Source organism: Salvelinus namaycush, unplaced genomic scaffold, assembly GCF_016432855.1.
Source record: "Salvelinus namaycush isolate Seneca unplaced genomic scaffold, SaNama_1.0 Scaffold92, whole genome shotgun sequence".
Lineage (NCBI taxonomy): Eukaryota > Metazoa > Chordata > Actinopteri > Salmoniformes > Salmonidae > Salvelinus > Salvelinus namaycush.
Genome location: NW_024061664.1, coordinates 414,626 through 434,685, shown reverse-complemented (window position 1 = coordinate 434,685; position 20,060 = coordinate 414,626). Strand labels below are relative to the sequence as shown.

Below are 20,060 nucleotides of genomic sequence, written 5' to 3'. Positions count from 1 at the left end.
CATACCCAAGAAGACTCAAGACTGTAATCGCTGCCAAAAGGGCTTCAACAAAGTACTGAGTAAAGGGTCTGAATCCTTAAATGTGATATTTCAGTTGTTTTGTTTTTTTATACATTTGCAAAAATGTTTAAAAAGCTTTTTGGGGGCTTTGCCATTATGGGGTATTGTGTGTAGATTGATGAGGGGAAAAAGCGATTTAATACATTTTAGAACAAGGCTGTAACGTAACGAAATGTGGAAAAAGTCAAAGGGTCTGAATACTTTCTGAATGCTCTGTACAGAAACACACATAAAATAACAACAGTAGGGTTTTGATTGTGCGACTGAATGTGATTGTGACTAGATTGTCAATGTGATTTTTGTTTTGCTTTCTTTATGACCAACTTTTTATTTCGTTTTGTCATTTTTCTTTTTCAGAGGGGGGGGGGGGGGGTTACAGTTACAACACAGTCATATAAATGCATATAAAGATACCCCCCCCCCCCCCCCCTACTGTGTTCATGTGTGTCTCCAGATGGAGGAGGTGACGGAGAACCATGAGGAAGCTCTGACTGAAATGGAGAACAACCACAACGACACACTGGTCACTCTGAAGGAGGAGCATGCCAGGACTGTCAAAAGTACATATTTTTTTGTATTGTGACCCAGAAGAACTGACTGTAATCCACCATTTAGAAAACACTGCTCTGTGGACTCTCAACACAACCTGGTCTGAGAGAGAGAGAGAGAGGCCTGTAAACTTTGCCTTTAAAGAAACTAGACTTAACTACATCCTGACTAAATTGTGTTCTGATGTTTCCATCAGACCTGAAGATGGCCCATGAGCAGCAGAGGAAGTCATTGGAAGAGGACTTTGAGAAGCTCAGACTGTCGCTGCAGGTACAGTAGAGTTACGGTAATATTATCAATCAATGGACCAACCAATCAATCAATTGATTGTAATGATGACATATATAATGTCGTGTTTAAACATTTGTGTCCAGGACCAGGTGGACACGCTGACGTTTCAGAACCGCAGCCTGAGAGACCGAGCCAAGCGCTTTGAGGAGGCTCTACGCAGGAGCACCGACGAACAGATAGTGGTAACAGCAGCCCCGTTTATACCTGCTGCTAACATGCATCCTTTGTCCCAATCTTCTCTACATGCTAATTGTGATCAGTTCTTTTAACGGGTGTAGATGATTAAAAGACACATGGTGATCTGATTGTGATCAGATCCTCTCCTGTCCATCTCCGGAGGTAGTCAGGCACCCATTGTATCTCGATATCTTAAAAGTGTAGACGGATCTAGACAGTGATACCATTTAAATCGTAATTATATCTCCGTCTAAAAACATTTACAGGTGGCACCATTGACTTTAAAGTATACTGAACAAAAATTATAAATGCAACAATTCTACTGAGTTATAGTTCATATAAGAACCATAATCTATGGATTTTACATGATTGGGCAGGGGCTCAGCCATGGGTGGGCTTGGGAGGGCCCACCCACTTGGGAGCCAGGCGCATCCACTTTTTCCCACAGTTGAAAAAGCCGGATATGGAGGTCCTGAGCTGGCGTGGTTACATGTGGTCTGCGGTTGTGAGGCCCGTTGGACATACTGCCAAATTCTCTAAAACAACGTTTGGTGGTGGCTTATGGTAGAGAAATGAACATTCAAATATCTGGCAACAGCTCTGGTGGACATTCCTGCAGTCAGCATGCCAATTGCACGTGCCCTCAAAACTTGAGACATCTGAGGCATTGTGTTGTGTGACAAAACTGCACATTTTAGAGTGACCTTTTATTGTCCCCAGCACAAGGTGCACCTGTGTAATGATAATACTGTTTAATCAGCTTCTTGATATGCCACACCTGTCAGGTGAATGGATTATCCTGGCAAAGGAGAACTGCTCACTAACAGGGATGTAAACAAAGTTGTGCACAGAAATTTGAGAGAAATAAGCTTTTTTGGGTGTATGGAACATTTTGGTAATTTTACTGCCATGTGTCGACAAATTTCTGGAAATGTGTGCACATTCAGAATGTAGACACAATCAAGACAAAGGACCCATGTCAGCACCGGGTATAGATGGGACTTTAGAGTTGATCAATGCTTGCATTATCGATGGGATTCAGTCCCTCGTCATTTCTTGGTTTGCTCTCAGGATGCTCTGGCTCCGTACCAGCACATTGAGGAGGATCTGAAGAGCTTGAAGGAAGTTCTTTTAATGAAGAACCAACAGATCCACGAACAGGATGTCAAGATCTCGGAGCTGGAGAGAATGGTAGGCTCAAAATGAATGGTTATGTATCAGAATGGTAGGCTCAAAATGAATGGTTATGTATCAGAATGGTAGGCTCAAAATGAATGGCTATGTATCAGAATGATAGGCTCAAAATGAATGGCTATGTATCAGAATGGTAGGCTCAAAATGAATGGCTATGTATCAGAATGGTAGGCTCAAAATGAATGGCTATGTATCAGAATGGTAGGCTCAAAATGAATGGCTATGTATCAGAATGGTAGGCTCAAAATGAATGGCTATGTATCAGAATGGTAGGCTCAAAATGAATGGCTATGTATCAGAATGGTTATGTATCAGAATGGTTATATGAGAACTCAAGCAAATAAGGCAGAACGAGTGACAGAACGAGCATTCGTACACCTTCAGAAAGTGGTGGCTTTTTAATTGAGCAGAGAAAGCGTTTGGTTTGAATAATTAAATATTGTGCTGTGTGTGGGCACTTGTGTGCATGCCTGTGTGCATGCCTGTGTGTGTAATGTTGAATTTAATGTTGGCGCTACTGTCCATGTGTTTTTGAGCAGGCCCAAAAGAACGTCTTCCTGGAGGAAAGGGTACAGATGTTACAGCAGCAGAACGAAGACCTGAGGGCCAGGATAGACAAGAACCTAGCCATGTCCAGGTAACAGACACCAGCAGAATGAAGACTTGAGGGCCAGGATAGACAAGAACCTAGCCATGTCCAGGTAACAGACACAAGCAGAATGAAGACTTGAGGGCCAGGATAGACAAGAACCTAGCCATGTCCAGGTAACAGACACCAGCAGAATGAAGACTTGAGGGCCAGGATAGACAAGAACCTAGCCATGTCCAGGTAACAGACACCAGCAGAATGAAGACCTGAGGGCCAGGATAGACAAGAACCTAGCCATGTCCAGGTAACAGACACCAGCAGAATGAAGACTTGAGGGCCAGGATAGACAAGAACCTAGCCATGTCCAGGTAACAGACACCAGCAGAATGAAGACATGAGGGCCAGGATAGACAATAACCTAGCCCACCCGCAAACTCTTTTCAGAGTGTAGTCTGACAACACCTCACCTTTTTAAAGGTGTTCGTTCTGTCTTTTGTTATCTCATAAATAATGTTGTTTTTGAGGGCCAGGATAGACAATAACCTAGCCATGTCCAGGTAACAGACACCAGCAGAATGAAGACCTGAGGGCCAGGATAGACAATAACCTAGCCATGTCCAGGTAACAGACACCAGCAGAATGAAGACATGAGGGCCAGGATAGACAATAACCTAGCCATGTCCAGGTAACAGACACCAGCAGAATGAAGACTTGAGGGCCAGGATAGACAATAACCTAGCCATGTCCAGGTAATAGACACCAGCAGAATGAAGACATGAGACAATCATCTAGCCATGTCCAGGTAACAGACACCAGCAGAATGAAGACATGAGGGCCAGGATAGACAATAACCTAGCCATGTCCAGGTAACAGACACCAGCAGAATGAAGACCTGAGGGCCAGGATAGACAATAACCTAGCCATGTCCAGGTAACAGACACCAGCAGAATGAAGACATGAGGGCCAGGATAGACAATAACCTAGCCATGTCCAGGTAACAGACACCAGCAGAATGAAGACTTGAGGGCCAGGATAGACAATAACCTAGCCATGTCCAGGTAACAGACACCAGCAGAATGAAGACATGAGGGCCAGGATAGACAATAATCTAGCCATGTCCAGGTAATAGACACCAGCAGAATGAAGACATGAGGGCCAGGATAGACAATAACCTAGCCATGTCCAGGTAACAGACACCAGCAGAATGAAGACATGAGGGCCAGGATAGACAATAATCTAGCCATGTCCAGGTAATAGACACCAGCAGAATGAAGACATGAGGGCCAGGATAGACAAGAACCTAGCCATGTCCAGGTAACAGACACCAGCAGAATGAAGACCTGAGGGCCAGGATAGACAATAATCTAGCCATGTCCAGGTAACAGACACCAGCAGAATGAAGACCTGAGGGCCAGGATAGACAATAACCTAGCCATGTCCAGGTAACAGACACCAGCAGAATGAAGACCTGAGGGCCAGGATAGACAATAACCTAGTCATGTCCAGGTAACAGACACCAGCAGAATGAAGACATGAGGGCCAGGATAGACAATAACCTAGCCATGTCCAGGTAACAGACACCAGCAGAATGAAGACCTGAGGGCCAGGATAGACAATAACCTAGCCATGTCCAGGTAACAGACACCAGCAGAATGAAGACATGAGGGCCAGGATAGACAATAACCTAGCCATGTCCAGGTAACAGACACCAGCAGAATGAAGACATGAGGGCCAGGATAGACAATAACCTAGCCATGTCCAGGTAACAGACACCAGCAGAATGAAGACCTGAGGGCCAGGATAGACAATAACCTAGCCATGTCCAGGTAACAGACACCAGCAGAATGAAGACATGAGGGCCAGGATAGACAATAACCTAGCCATGTCCAGGTAACAGACACCAGCAGAATGAAGACCTGAGGGCCAGGATAGACAATAACCTAGCCCACCCGCAAACTCTTTTCAGAGTGTAGTCTGACAACACCTCACCTTTTTAAAGGTGTTCGTTCTGTCTTTTGTTATCTCATAAATAATGTTGTTTTTTTACAACCCCTCAATACTCCTCCTCCTCTATCCCTTCTCCACCCTCCCACTCCTCCCCTGCTCCACCCCTCCTCTATCCCTTCTCCACCCTCCCACTCCTCCCCTGCTCCACCCCTCCTCTATCCCTTCTCCACCCTCCCACTCCTCCCCTGCTCCACCCCTCCTCTATCCCTTCTCCACCCTCCCACTCCTCCCCTGCTCCACCCCTCCTCTATCCCTTCTCCACCCTCCCACTCCTCCCCTGCTCCACCCCTCTTCTATCCCTTCTCCACCCTCCCACTCCTCCCCTGCTCCACCCCTCCTCTATCCCTTCTCCACCCTCCCACTCCTCCCCTGCTCCACCCCTCCTCTATCCCTTCTCCACCCTCCCACTCCTCCCCTGCTCCACCCCTCTTCTATCCCTTCTCCACCCTCCCACTCCTCCCCTGCTCCACCCCTCCTCTATCCCTTCTCCACCCTCCCACTCCTCCCCTGCTCCACCCCTCCTCTATCCCTTCTCCACCCTCCCACTCCTCCCCTGCTCCACCCCTCCTCTATCCCTTCTCCACCCTCCCACTCCTCCCCTGCTCCACCCCTCCTCTATCCCTTCTCCACCCTCCCACTCCTCCCCTGCTCCACCCCTCCTCTATCCCTTCTCCACCCTCCCACTCCTCCCCTGCTCCACCCCTCCTCTATCCCTTCTCCACCCTCCCACTCCTCCCCTGCTCCACCCCTCCTCTATCCCTTCTCCACCCTCCCACTCCTCCCCTGCTCCACCCCTCTTCTATCCCTTCTCCACCCTCCCACTCCTCCCCTGCTCCACCCCTCCTCTATCCCTTCTCCACCCTCCCACTCCTCCCCTGCTCCACCCCTCTTCTATCCCTTCTCCACCCTCCCACTCCTCCCCTGCTCCACCCCTCTTCTATTCCTTCTCCACCCTCCCACTCCTCCCCTGCTCCACCCCTCTTCTATCCCTTCTCCACCCTCCCACTCCTCCCCTGCTCCACCCCTCCTCTATCCCTTCTCCACCCTCCCACTCCTCCCCTGCTCCACCCCTCTTCTATCCCTCTTCCACCCTTCCATTCTCTAACCATTCCCCCTCTATCCATCCCCTCTCCTCCACCCTTCCTCCCTCCACCCTCTGTTCTCCCATATAGACATCTCTCGGAGGAGAACGCCAACCTCCAGGAGTCAATGGAGAAGGAGAGCAACGAGAAGAAACGCCTGAGTCGGAACAACGAGGAGCTGCTGTGGCGTCTGCAGAGCCCTCACATGTCCCCCGCCGGCTCCCCCATCCACCGAGCCTCTCCCGTCCTCCACTCCTCCAACACCTCCTCCCCTGGTCACCACCGTTCCACCGCTGGCCCGGGGTCACCCGCACGACCACACTCGTACCACCAATGAGACCGCCTCTCCTCAATGCCTCCCCATCGCCTCCATCTCCCTCATCTCCTTTTCCAGATGAGGAGGAGGATGATGGAGGAACATTTCTTCCTCCCACTACATCCCTTCATCCATCCACTGACTTCATCCATCCACTGACTTCGTCCATCCACTGACTTCGTCCATCCACTGACTCCATCCATCCACTGACTTCATCCGTCCACTGACTTCATCCATCCACTGACTTCATCCATCCACTGACTCCATCCATCCACTGACTCCATCCGTCCACTGACTCCATCCGTCCACTGACTTCATCCATCCACTGACTTCATCCGTCCACTGACTTCATCCATCCACTGACTTCATCCATCCACTGACTCCATCCATCCACTGACTTCATCCGTCCACTGACTCCATCCGTCCACTGACTTCATCCGTCCACTGACTTCATCCGTCCACTGACTCCATCCGTCCACTGACTCCATCCGTCCACTGACTTCATCCGTCCACTGACTTCATCCATCCACTGACTTCATCCATCCACTGACTCCATCCATCCACTGACTTCATCCGTCCACTGACTCCATCCGTCCACTGACTTCATCCGTCCACTGACTCCATCCATCCACTGACTCCATCCATCCACTGACTCCATCCATCCGCTGACTTCATCCATCCGCTGACTCCATCCATCCGCTGACTCCATCCATCCACTGACTCCATCCATCCACTGACTCCATCCGTCCACTGACTTCATCCATCCACTGACTTCATCCATCCACTGACTTCATCCATCCACTGACTTCATCCATCCACTGACTCCATCCATCCACTGACTCCATCCATCCACTGACTCCATCCATCCACTGACTCCATCCATCCACTGACTCCATCCATCCACTGACTCCATCCATCCACTGACTCCATCCATCCGCTGACTCCATCCATCCACTGACTCGTCTTGGGAAGTCCCTTACTTTTTCTCTCCCTTTTTTTATATGGAGGAACAGCTCTTCTTCTAGCCACAACGTCTCTCCTTCCGTCCGTTCATCCCTGGAACTCTGGGACTGTTCATCCATCCTTCTTCTCTTTATTTTATCAACGTTCTATCCCCGATGAGGAAGACATATGTCTCCATCCAGTCAACTCAGAAACGTTTTCCCCCTTTGTGTGTATTAGTCTCCCTATCTAAAGGATAGTTGGCTTCAATGCTGACCAAACCCGTTTGGGGTGTTCACTTTAGTATCTCTGCGGTAAAACGACCCTCTGTCTGTAAAACTTGTACAGTTCCGTGTTCCACTACTAGATGAATATAGACACAGGCCAAGGCAACTCATCTGTGTGACAAATTCTGAAGTGACCGAGCATGTGTCCCAAGTAAGGACCGCGGGCAGAGTTCCCCTCCATCCATCTGTTTGTACCTCCGCCTTCACGTATTGTAATATCACATGGTCTGTGCTCTCTAACCACGGAGGTTTTGAATGTAGGATAAAAAATAAAAAAAACATCCTCTCTCTATCAAAAACACGCTGATGCCCCTTCCCTTTATGAATTCTATCAAGCAGACAGACTGATGTAGAAGAAGGACTCACTCCGCCATTTTGGATCTCATGGGAGCTTACAGTATCTATCTTCATGTATTTACCTCCAACTGTATCGTCAGCTACTGGTCAGAAACGCAACAATGAATACAAGAAGCGCCTTCCCTGTCCTTCCTTTACTGTCTGCCTTCTGTATACTGTAGGCAGGTCTCTCACCAGCAATATCCTTCTCAAGGCCCCCAGGAACTACATGACAGCATGAAGAAACGGCTGCATATCAATTCATGATGTTAGCCTTCATATAGTGCATATTACATTTACATGTTAGTCATTTAGCAGACAGTCTTCTCCAGAGAGACTTACAGGAACAATTAGGGTTAAGTGCCTTGCTCAAGGGCACGTCGACAGATTGTTTTTTTCACCTAGTCAGCTCGGGGACCTTTCGGTTACTGGCTCAAGGCTATTGACCGCTAGGCTACCTGCTGCCTCGCATATGAATAGTTACAGTATATAAGTAAGCGGGCACTGCAATTCTACATACTGGTTAAGATCATAAAGTCCTGACACCCCATTTAATCCAGTTAGCCCTAGACTGCTACTGAGCCACATGAAGGATCAATGTTGGACACAGAAATCTACCGACCTAACACTGACACAGTCCTAGAAAGACTTGGATCGTCAAGGCATCTGTTCAGTACTTCAGCTGAGGGTCACTGTAGGGCTGTGCATTACCTTACAATAGGGTAAGGTACAATAGGGTAAGGTACTTTATTTTAGGGTACCAAATAGAGGTGTGTAGTACTTTACCTTTGGATCCCAGTAAGGCTGTACAGTACTTTACTTTAGGATCCTGTCTATGGACCCTAACGTACTGCACAGTACTACTGTCTATGGACCCTAAAGAACTACACAGTACTACTGTCTATGGACCCTAAAGAACTACACAGTACTACTGTCTATGGACCCTAAAGAACTACACAGTACTACTGTCTATGGACCCTAACATACTGCACAGTACTACTGTCTATGGACCCTAAAGTACTACACAGTACTACTGTCTATGGACCCTAAAGTACTGCACAGTACTACTGTCTATGGACCCTAAAGAACTACACAGTACTACTGTCTATGGACCCTAAAGAACTACACAGTACTACTGTCTATGGACCCTAAAGAACTACACAGTACTACTGTCTATGGACCCTAAAGAACTGTACAGTACTACTGTCTATGGGCCCTAAAGAACTACACAGTACTACTGTCTATGGACCCTAACGTACTGCACAGTACTACAGTCTATAGACCCTAAAGTAAAGTACTGCACAGTAGTACTGTGTAGTACTTTAGGGTCCATAGACAGTAGTACTGTGTAGTTCTTTAGGGTCCATAGACAGTAGTACTGTGTAGTTCTTTAGGGTCCATAGACAGTAGTACTGTGTAGTTCTTTAGGGTCCATAGACAGTAGTACTGTGTAGTTCTTTAGGGTCCATAGACAGTAGTACTGTGTAGTTCTTTAGGGTCCATAGACAGTAGTACTGTGCAGTACTTTAGGGTCCATAGACAGTAGTACTGTGTAGTACTTTAGGGTCCATAGACAGTAGTACTGTGTAGTACTTTACTTTAGAGTTAAATTCACAGTTGGGATGTACTTTACGTAGGGCAGTCTTCTGGCAACGCCTGTATTGGACCATGGCAGACTGCCTCTCTGCAATCCTCCGCATCTGTCTTCAGACTACAACGCCTCTACTCTCATTTCGCCTCGTCTTTCCTGTTTACGTATAGGATTTACAACAACCCAGAGAATCATGATAAACTGCTTTACATAGAGGATTTACAACAACCCAGAGAATCATGTTGAACTGCTTTACATAGAGGATTTACAACAACCCAGAGAATCATGATGAACTGCTTTACATAGAAGATTTACAACAACCCAGAGAATCATGATGAACTGCTTTACATAGAGGATTTACAACAACCCAGAGAATCATGTTGAACTGCTTTACATAGAGGATTTACAACAACCCAGAGAATCATGATGAACTGCTTTACATAGAGGATTTACAACAACCCAGAGAATCATGTTGAACTGCTTTACATAGAGGATTTACAACAACCCAGAGAATCATGATGAACTGCTTTACATAGAAGATTTACAACAACCCAGAGAATCATGATGAACTGCTTTACATAGAGGATTTACAACAACCCAGATAATCATGTTGAACTGCTTTACATAGAGGATTTACAACAACCCAGAGAATCATGTTGAACTGCTTTACATAGAGGATTTACAACAACCCAGATAATCATGTTGAACTGCTTTACATAGAGGATTTACAACAACCCAGAGAATCATGATGAACTGCTTTACATAGAGGATTTACAACAACCCAGAGAATCATGATGAACTGCTTTACATAGAGGATTTACAACAACCCAGAGAATCATGATGAACTGCTTTACATAGAGGATTTACAACAACCCAGAGAATCATGTTGAACTGCTTTACATAGAGGATTTACAACAACCCAGAGAATCATGATGAACTGCTTTACATAGAGGATTTACAACAACCCAGAGAATCATGATGAACTGCTTTACATAGAGGATTTACAACAACCCAGATAATCATGTTGAACTGCTTTACATAGAGGATTTACAACAACCCAGAGAATCATGATGAACTGCTTTACATAGAGGATTTACAACAACCCAGAGAATCATGATGAACTGCTTTACATAGAGGTTTTACAACAACCCAGAGAATCATGATGAACTGCCAATCAAAATATGTTTTCTCTGATGACATTTGTAACATTTGTAACCAATGATCTTGCTCACTGTAAAGCATGGTGGTGTAGCTGTCTTCCTGTTTTGTTCCCAACAACCTGGTTGTGGGATATTCCCGTTCTTAGGGACTCCCACCCAGACGGTCATACAGTATGTCAGTAGGAGAATGAATTGAAGTGGATGGTGTCTCGCAAAAGGTTTGACTAACTGTTGTCAAAGAAGTGCAAGCACACCTCTGGTTACATCTTTTTGAAATGAAAGTGTTGCAGATGAATAGAAGATAGAGACTCTGTGGTTGATAGGAGATAGAGACTCTGTGGTTGATAGGAGATAGAGACTCTGTGGTTGATAGAATATAGAGACTCTGTGGTTGATAGAAGATAGAGACTCTGTGGTTGATAGGAGATAGAGACTCTGTGGTTGATAGGAGATAGAGACTCTGTGGTTGATAGGAGATAGAGACTCGGTGGTTGGTAGAATATAGAGACTCTGTGGTTGATAGAAGATAGAGACTCTGTGGTTGATAGACGATAGAGACTCTGTGGTTGATAGAAGATAGAGACTCTGTGGTTGATAGAATATAGAGACTCTGTGGGTGATAGAAGATAGAGACTCTGTGGTTGATAGAAGATAGAGACTCTGTGGTTGATAGAATATAGAGACTCTGTGGTTGATAGGAGATAGAGACTCTGTGGTTGATAGAATATAGAGACTCTGTGGTTGATAGGAGATAGAGACCCTGTGGGTGATAGAATATAGAGACTCTGTGGTTGATAGAAGATAGAGACTCTGTGGTTGATAGAAGATAGAGACTCTGTGGTTGATAGAAGATAGAGACTCTGTGGTTGATAGACGATAGAGACTCTGTGGTTGATAGAAGATAGAGACTCTGTGGTTGATAGAATATAGAGACTCTGTGGGTGATAGAAGATAGAGACTCTGTGGTTGATAGAAGATAGAGACTCTGTGGTTGGTAGAAGATAGAGACTCTGTGGGTGATAGAAGATAGAGACTCTGTGGGTGATAGAAGATAGAGACTCTGTGGTTGATAGAAGATAGAGACTCTGTGGTTGATAGAATATAGAGACTTGGTGGTTGATAGAATATAGAGACCCTGTGGTTGATAGAAGATAGAGACTCTGTGGTTGATAGGAGATAGAGACTCTGTGGTTGATAGGAGATAGAGACTCTGTGGTTGATAGGAGATAGAGACTCTGTGGTTGATAGAATATAGAGACTCTGTGGTTGATAGAAGATAGAGACTCTGTGGTTGATAGAATATAGAGACTCTGTGGTTGATAGAATATAGAGACTCTGTGGTTGATAGAATATAGAGACTTTGTGGTTGATAGAAGATAGAGACTCTGTGGTTGATAGAATATAGAGACTCTGTGGTTGATAGAAGATAGAGACTCTGTGGTTGATAGAATATAGAGACTCTGTGGTTGATAGAAGATAGAGACTCTGTGGTTGATAGAAGATAGAGACTCTGTGGTTGATAGACGATAGAGACTCTGTGGTTGATAGGAGATAGAGACTCTGTGGTTGATAGGAGATAGAGACTCTGTGGTTGATAGAAGATAGAGACTCTGTGGTTGATAGAAGATAGAGACTCTGTGGTTGATAGAAGATAGAGACTCTGTGGTTGATAGAAGATAGAGACTCTGTGGTTGATAGAAGATAGAGACTCTGTGGTTGATAGACGATAGAGACTCTGTGGTTGATAGACGATAGAGACTCTGTGGTTGATAGAATATAGAGACTCTGTGGTTGATAGAAGATAGAGACTCTGTGGTTGATAGACGATAGAGACTCTGTGGTTGATAGAAGATAGAGACTCTGTGGTTGATAGAATATAGAGACTCTGTGGTTGATAGAAGATAGAGACTCTGTGGTTGATAGGAGATAGAGACTCTGTGGTTGATAGGAGATAGAGACTCTGTGGTTGATAGGAGATAGAGACTCTGTGGTTGATAGAAGATAGAGACTCTGTGGTTGATAGAAGATAGAGACTCTGTGGTTGATAGGAGATAGAGACTCTGTGGGTGATAGGAGATAGAGACTCTGTGGTTGATAGAAGATAGAGACTCTGTGGTTGATAGAATATAGAGACTCTGTGGTTGATAGGAGATAGAGACTCTGTGGTTGGTAGAAGATAGAGACTCTGTGGTTGATAGAAGATAGAGACTCTGTGGTTGATAGAATATAGAGACTCTGTGGTTGATAGAAGATAGAGACTCTGTGGTTGATAGGAGATAGAGACTCTGTGGTTGGTAGAAGATAGAGACTCTGTGGTTGATAGAAGATAGAGACTCTGTGGTTGATAGAATATAGAGACTCTGTGGTTGATAGAAGATAGAGACTCTGTGGTTGATAGGAGATAGAGACTCTGTGGGTGATAGAAGATAGAGACTCTGTGGTTGATAGAAGATAGAGACTCTGTGGGTGATAGAAGATAGAGACTCTGTGGTTGATAGAAGATAGAGACTCTGTGGTTGGTAGAATATAGAGACTTGGTGGTTGATAGAAGATAGAGACTCTGTGGGTGATAGAAGATAGAGACTCTGTGGTTGATAGAAGATAGAGACTCTGTGGTTGATAGAAGATAGAGACCCTGTGGGTGATAGAATATAGAGACTTGGTGGTTGATAGAAGATAGAGACTCTGTGGGTGATAGAAGATAGAGACTCTGTGGTTGATAGAAGATAGAGACTCTGTGGTTGATAGAAGATAGAGACCCTGTGGTTGATAGAAGATAGAGACTCTGTGGTTGATAGAAGATAGAGACCCTGTGGGTGATAGAATATAGAGACTTGGTGGTTGATAGAAGATAGAGACTCTGTGGGTGATAGAAGATAGAGACTTTGTGGTTGATAGAAGATAGAGACTCTGTGGTTGATAGAATATAGAGACTCTGTGGTTGATAGAAGATAGAGACTCTGTGGTTGATAGAATATAGAGACTCTGTGGTTGATAGAATATAGAGACTCTGTGGTTGATAGAATATAGAGACTTGGTGGTTGATAGAAGATAGAGACTCTGTGGGTGATAGAAGATAGAGACTCTGTGGTTGATAGAAGATAGAGACTCTGTGGTTGATAGAAGATAGAGACCCTGTGGGTGATAGAATATAGAGACTTGGTGGTTGATAGAAGATAGAGACTCTGTGGGTGATAGAAGATAGAGACTCTGTGGTTGATAGAAGATAGAGACTGTGCTTGATAGACGATAGAGACCCTGTGGTTGATAGAAGATAGAGACTCTGTGGGTGATAGAAGATAGAGACTCTGTGGGTGATAGAAGATAGAGACCCTGTGGGTGATAGAAGATAGAGACTCTGTGGGTGATAGAAGATAGAGACTCTGTGGGTGATAGAAGATAGAGACTTGGTGGTTGATAGAAGATAGAGACCCTGTGGTTGATAGAAGATAGAGACTCTGTGGGTGATAGAATATAGAGACTTGGTGGTTGATAGAAGATAGAGACTTGGTGGTTGATAGAAGATAGAGACTCTGTGGTTGATAGAAGATAGAGACTCTGTGGTTGATAGAAGATAGAGACTCTGTGGGTGATAGAAGATAGAGACTCTGTGGGTGATAGAAGATAGAGACCCTGTGGGTGATAGAATATAGAGACTTGGTGGTTGATAGAAGATAGAGACTCTGTGGGTGATAGAAGATAGAGACTCTGTGGTTGATAGAAGATAGAGACTCTGTGGTTGATAGAAGATAGAGACCCTGTGGTTGATAGAAGATAGAGACTCTGTGGTTGATAGAAGATAGAGACCCTGTGGGTGATAGAATATAGAGACTTGGTGGTTGATAGAAGATAGAGACTCTGTGGGTGATAGAAGATAGAGACTCTGTGGTTGATAGAAGATAGAGACTCTGTGGTTGATAGAAGATAGAGACCCTGTGGTTGATAGAAGATAGAGACTCTGTGGTTGATAGAAGATAGAGACTCTGTGGTTGATAGAATATAGAGACTCTGTGGTTGGTAGAATATAGAGACTTGGTGGTTGATAGAAGATAGAGACTCTGTGGGTGATAGAAGATAGAGACTCTGTGGTTGATAGAAGATAGAGACTCTGTGGTTGATAGAAGATAGAGACCCTGTGGGTGATAGAATATAGAGACTTGGTGGTTGATAGAAGATAGAGACTCTGTGGGTGATAGAAGATAGAGACTCTGTGGTTGATAGAAGATAGAGACTGTGCTTGATAGACGATAGAGACCCTGTGGTTGATAGAAGATAGAGACTCTGTGGGTGATAGAAGATAGAGACTCTGTGGGTGATAGAAGATAGAGACCCTGTGGGTGATAGAAGATAGAGACTCTGTGGGTGATAGAAGATAGAGACTCTGTGGGTGATAGAAGATAGAGACTTGGTGGTTGATAGAAGATAGAGACCCTGTGGTTGATAGAAGATAGAGACTCTGTGGGTGATAGAATATAGAGACTTGGTGGTTGATAGAAGATAGAGACTTGGTGGTTGATAGAAGATAGAGACTCTGTGGTTGATAGAAGATAGAGACTCTGTGGTTGATAGAAGATAGAGACTCTGTGGGTGATAGAAGATAGAGACTCTGTGGGTGATAGAAGATAGAGACTCTGTGGGTGATAGAAGATAGAGACTTGGTGGTTGATAGAATATAGAGACCCTGTGGTTGATAGAATATAGAGACTCTGTGGTTGATAGAATATAGAGACTTGGTGGTTGATAGAAGATAGAGACTCTGTGGGTGATAGAAGATAGAGACTCTGTGGTTGGTAGAAGATAGAGACTCTGTGGGTGATAGAAGATAGAGACTCTGTGGTTGATAGAATATAGAGACTTGGTGGTTGATAGAAGATAGAGACTCTGTGGGTGATAGAAGATAGAGACTCTGTGGTTGGTAGAAGATAGAGACTCTGTGGGTGATAGAAGATAGAGACTCTGTGCTTGATAGACGATAGAGACTCTGTGGTTGATAGAAGATAGAGACTCTGTGGTTGATAGAAGATAGAGACCCTGTGGTTGATAGAAGATAGAGACTGTGCTTGATAGACGATAGAGACTCTGTGGTTGATAGGAGATAGAGACTCTGTGGTTGATAGGAGATAGAGACTCTGTGGTTGATAGAAGATAGAGACTCTGTGGTTGATAGAAGATAGAGACTCTGTGGGTGATAGAAGATAGAGACTCTGTGGTTGGTAGAAGATAGAGACTCTGTGGGTGATAGAAGATAGAGACTCTGTGCTTGATAGACGATAGAGACTCTGTGGTTGATAGAAGATAGAGACTCTGTGGTTGATAGAAGATAGAGACCCTGTGGTTGATAGAAGATAGAGACTGTGCTTGATAGACGATAGAGACTCTGTGGTTGATAGGAGATAGAGACTCTGTGGTTGATAGAAGATAGAGACTCTGTGGTTGATAGAAGATAGAGACTCTGTGGGTGATAGAAGATAGAGACTCTGTGGGTGATAGAAGATAGAGACTCTGTGGGTGATAGAAGATAGAGACTCTGTGCTTGATAGACGATAGAGACTCTGTGGTTGATAGGAGATAGAGACTCTGTGGTTGGTAGAAGATAGAGACTCTGTGGGTGATAGAAGATAGAGACTCTGTGGTTGATAGAAGATAGAGACTATGTGGTTGATAGAAGATAGAGACTCTGTGGTTGTATCCAAAAGTAGTGCACTCTAAAGGGTACTTCCGTTCAGGTCCCTTGAAGGAAAAGCCATGAGTAGTGTTCGCACGTCATTAAGCATGATGGATGGATTAATGAGTTCTTAGGCGAACCATGTGGCATAAACTACATGTCCCCTTGAAATACATTGACCGTGTAACCTACCACTCTCTGAATGGTATTGACGTGTTGAGAATCACCTTGAAAAGGATAAGGAGTTGATCCCCCATTGATGGATAGGTTACATTAGTATCATAGTTGTTTTCCTGCAGCCCCAGGCCTTAGCACTGATGATGCCCTCATTTATTACGTCTGTATTAGTTAGGTCTGTGATCCTGCAGTGGCTGTGTTTACACAGGCAGCCCATTCTGATCTTTAGTGGCTGTGTTTACACAGGCAGCCCATTCTGATCTTTAGTGGCTGTGTTTACACAGGCAGCCCATTCTGATCTTTAGTGACTGTGTTTACACAGGCAGCCCATTCTAATCTTTAGTGACTGTGTTTTACACAGGCAGCCCATTCTAATCTTTAGTGACTGTGTTTTACACAGGCAGCCCATTCTAATCTTTAGTGACTGTGTTTACACAGGCAGCCCATTCTGATCTTTAGTGACTGTGTTTACACAGGCAGCCCATTCTGATCTTTAGTGGCTGTGTTTACACAGGCAGCCCATTCTGATCTTTAGTGGCTGTGTTTACACAGGCAGCCCATTCTGATCTTTAGTGACTGTGTTTACACAGGCAGCCCATTCTGATCTTTAGTGGCTGTGTTTACACAGGCAGCCCATTCTGATCTTTAGTGGCTGTGTTTACACAGGCAGCCCATTCTGATCTTTAGTGACTGTGTTTACACAGGCAGCCCATTCTGATCTTTAGTGACTGTGTTTACACAGGCAGCCCATTCTGATCTTTAGTGACTGTGTTTACACAGGCAGCCCATTCTGATCTTTAGTGACTGTGTTTACACAGGCAGACCATTCTGATCTTTTGCACTATTATTGGCAAATGAGCTGATCTGATTGGTCAAAAAACAAATGAGTGAGGTCAAAAAACCAATTAGTGAAAAGAATATCAGAATTGGGTTATCCTGTGTAAACTCAGCCAATGAGACAAACCTCACGGGATACAGTTACTGATCTGAAGTGAAAGTTCTAGAAGAATGTTCTGGTACCAGTCTGTTATTTATTTATTTACACATTGTGACCATGGTGAATCTACTCTTGTTGTCACTCTCTGTCCAAGTGTACTTATCATTGCATCTCTTTGCGATCAACTCAACTTGCGTCTTTGTGCGAGTCAAACATTTTTTGAGATCCACAAGTGACATCTAGGCAGCTGTGGAAAATCCATTGTGACTTTCAATCTCTTTTTCTCCATTTGACTGGATCTTTGTCGTGTCATAATACTAGCTAACCAGGAAGTCTAGTTTGGGAAAAATTGTTCACTGGAATATGATTATTCACGATGAATATTGTAAAACAGGAACCATTGTATTCATTTTATTGAACTGTTATACCTCTTGTCTCAAATCAGAGATCAATCTCAGGTCTTGAAGGAATTCATGACTCATAACAGAAAGCCAAGAGACTGCCATTTATTAATTTAAACATTTTATTATTTTAAACATTTATTTTACATTTATTCATGATTTTTAAATGTGTTATTGTAGTTTTTTTTTGTGGGTTTTGTATTGTGACATAACATATTATAACCACGTTGTAAAATGTCCACCGGATGTAAAGTATCATACAGTATTTATTATTTTATTTTTTTCTTTAAGAATTTGTTTAACAACACTTAGCAATGTAAAATAAAACCATATTAGTTGATTCAGAGTTAGATGATGTGGTGTTGAAAACCACCACTTTCCCTTGTATAGAATGTCCTATTTACACTGTGTCAATGTAAGCATTTGAAGCAGAGTTACACCGATATCTGGATGATGATATCTACCTAGATATAGATATAGCAGAATAGATATAGACATAGTAGAACTACAGTAGATTGACTGCATGGCTGCAGAGGAGATGATGCCTCCCCAGATACCCTTACCAGACATTAGCCCTTTGAGCTAAAGGCTGATAGCTTAGTAACTGGTTGGTTACATAGGGAAAAGGTATTTAAAATGAGGTTAGCACTTCAGGCTAAAGGCCGATAGTAACTGGGTTAGTAACTGGTTGGTTACATAGGGAGATTTATCTGAAACCTAATGTTCTGTCAGGTTTGGAAGTGTACTGATTGTTCTATGTCTTGTGGATTTGCCCATTATGACCAATAAACTCTAGAACTCTCTAATGTTCCTTCCATTCTAGAACAGAAGGTTGGGTTCCCAGTAGATGTACTCTAGAACTCTTTAATGTTCCTTCCATTCTAGAACAGAAGGTTGGGTTCCCAGTAGATGTACTCTAGAACTCTCTAATGTTCCTTCCATTCTAGAACAGAATGTTGGGTTCCCAGTAGATGTACTCTAGAACTCTTTAATGTTCCTTCCATTCTAGAACAGAAGGTTGGGTTCCCAGTAGATGTACTCTAGAACTCTTTAATGTTCCTTCCATTCTAGAACAGAAGGTTGGGTTCCCAGTAGATGCATATCTAATGAGGGGTTGTTGTCTCACATGGATGTTGATACCTTGGTTATTGCTATTGTTTTACGTGATGATCATTTTGTTGTAAAGATTGTTTGGAATTCTTCTTCTGCACAGGTTCTGCCATGTTGTTGATATGAAAGCATGTCTCACACAATAAGTGTGTCTTTTGCATTGTTTGTTTTTATAAAGAACTTGGTTTCATTTTGTTCCAAACTGCCACCGTAGCTTGGGATGGTAGAAGTTAAACATTGTGGTTTTTATTATGAGACACTAATGTCTGTATATGTGGCACTTTGGATTGAAGTATTAAAATATAAATGGGGAAAAAAATAAGACTTTGTAAATATAGTGTTTGCTTTTTTCTCCACAGATGTAGAAGTTATGTACTCTAGTATAAATTAGACAGTGTGTATGGCTCTACAACATCATGTTGTTGCCATTTCACCCACCGGATAGGTGTAAGTAACGGCCATTTCACCTACTAGATAGGTGTAAGTAACGGCCATTTCACCTACTAGATAGGTGTAAGTAACGGCCATTTCACCTACTAGATAGGTGTAAGTAACGGCCATTTCACCTACCGGATAGGTGTAAGTAACGGCCATTTCACCTACTAGATAGGTGTAAGTAACGGCCATTTCACCTACTAGATAGGTGTAAGTAACGGCCATTTCACCTACTAGATAGGTGTAAGTAACGGCCATTTCACCTCCCGGATAGGTGTAAGTAACGGCCATTTCACCTCCCGGATAGGTGTAAGTAACGGCCATTTCACCTACTAGATAGGTGTAAGTAACGGCCATTTCACCTACTAGATAGGTGTAAGTAACGGCCATTTCACCTACTAGATAGGTGTAAGTAACGGCCATTTCACCTACTAGATAGGTGTAAGTAACAGCCATTTCACCTCCCGGATAGGCGTAAGTAACAGCCATTTCACCTCCCGGATAGGCGTACGTAACAGCCATTTCACCTACCAGATAGGTGTAAGTAACGGCCATTTCACCTCCCGGATAGGCGTAAGTAACAGCCATTTCACCTCCCGGATAGGCGTAAGTAACGGCCATTTCACCTCCTGGATAGGTGTTAGTAACGGCCATTTCACCCACCGGATAGGTGTAAGTAACGGCCATTTCACCTCCTGGATAGGTGTAAGTAACGGCCATTTCACCCACCGGATAGGTGTAAGTAACGGCCATT

General features: G+C 44.0%; 1 protein-coding gene across 1 annotated transcript in view; it reads left to right on the top strand.

The window, feature by feature from the left end:
- LOC120043447 (microtubule-associated tumor suppressor candidate 2 homolog) overlaps positions 1-6,286 on the top strand; it is a gene marked incomplete at its 5' end in the record, with an annotated part of 19,868 nt that extends 13,582 nt beyond the window's left edge. The window contains 6 exons of the mRNA XM_038988032.1: positions 515-620; positions 806-879; positions 984-1,082; positions 2,149-2,268; positions 2,811-2,908; positions 6,040-6,286. Coding sequence (XP_038843960.1) covers positions 515-620; positions 806-879; positions 984-1,082; positions 2,149-2,268; positions 2,811-2,908; positions 6,040-6,286 — 744 coding nt within the window. The remainder of the gene's footprint in view (positions 1-514; positions 621-805; positions 880-983; positions 1,083-2,148; positions 2,269-2,810; positions 2,909-6,039) is intronic.
- Positions 6,287-20,060: the final 13,774 nt, after the last annotated feature.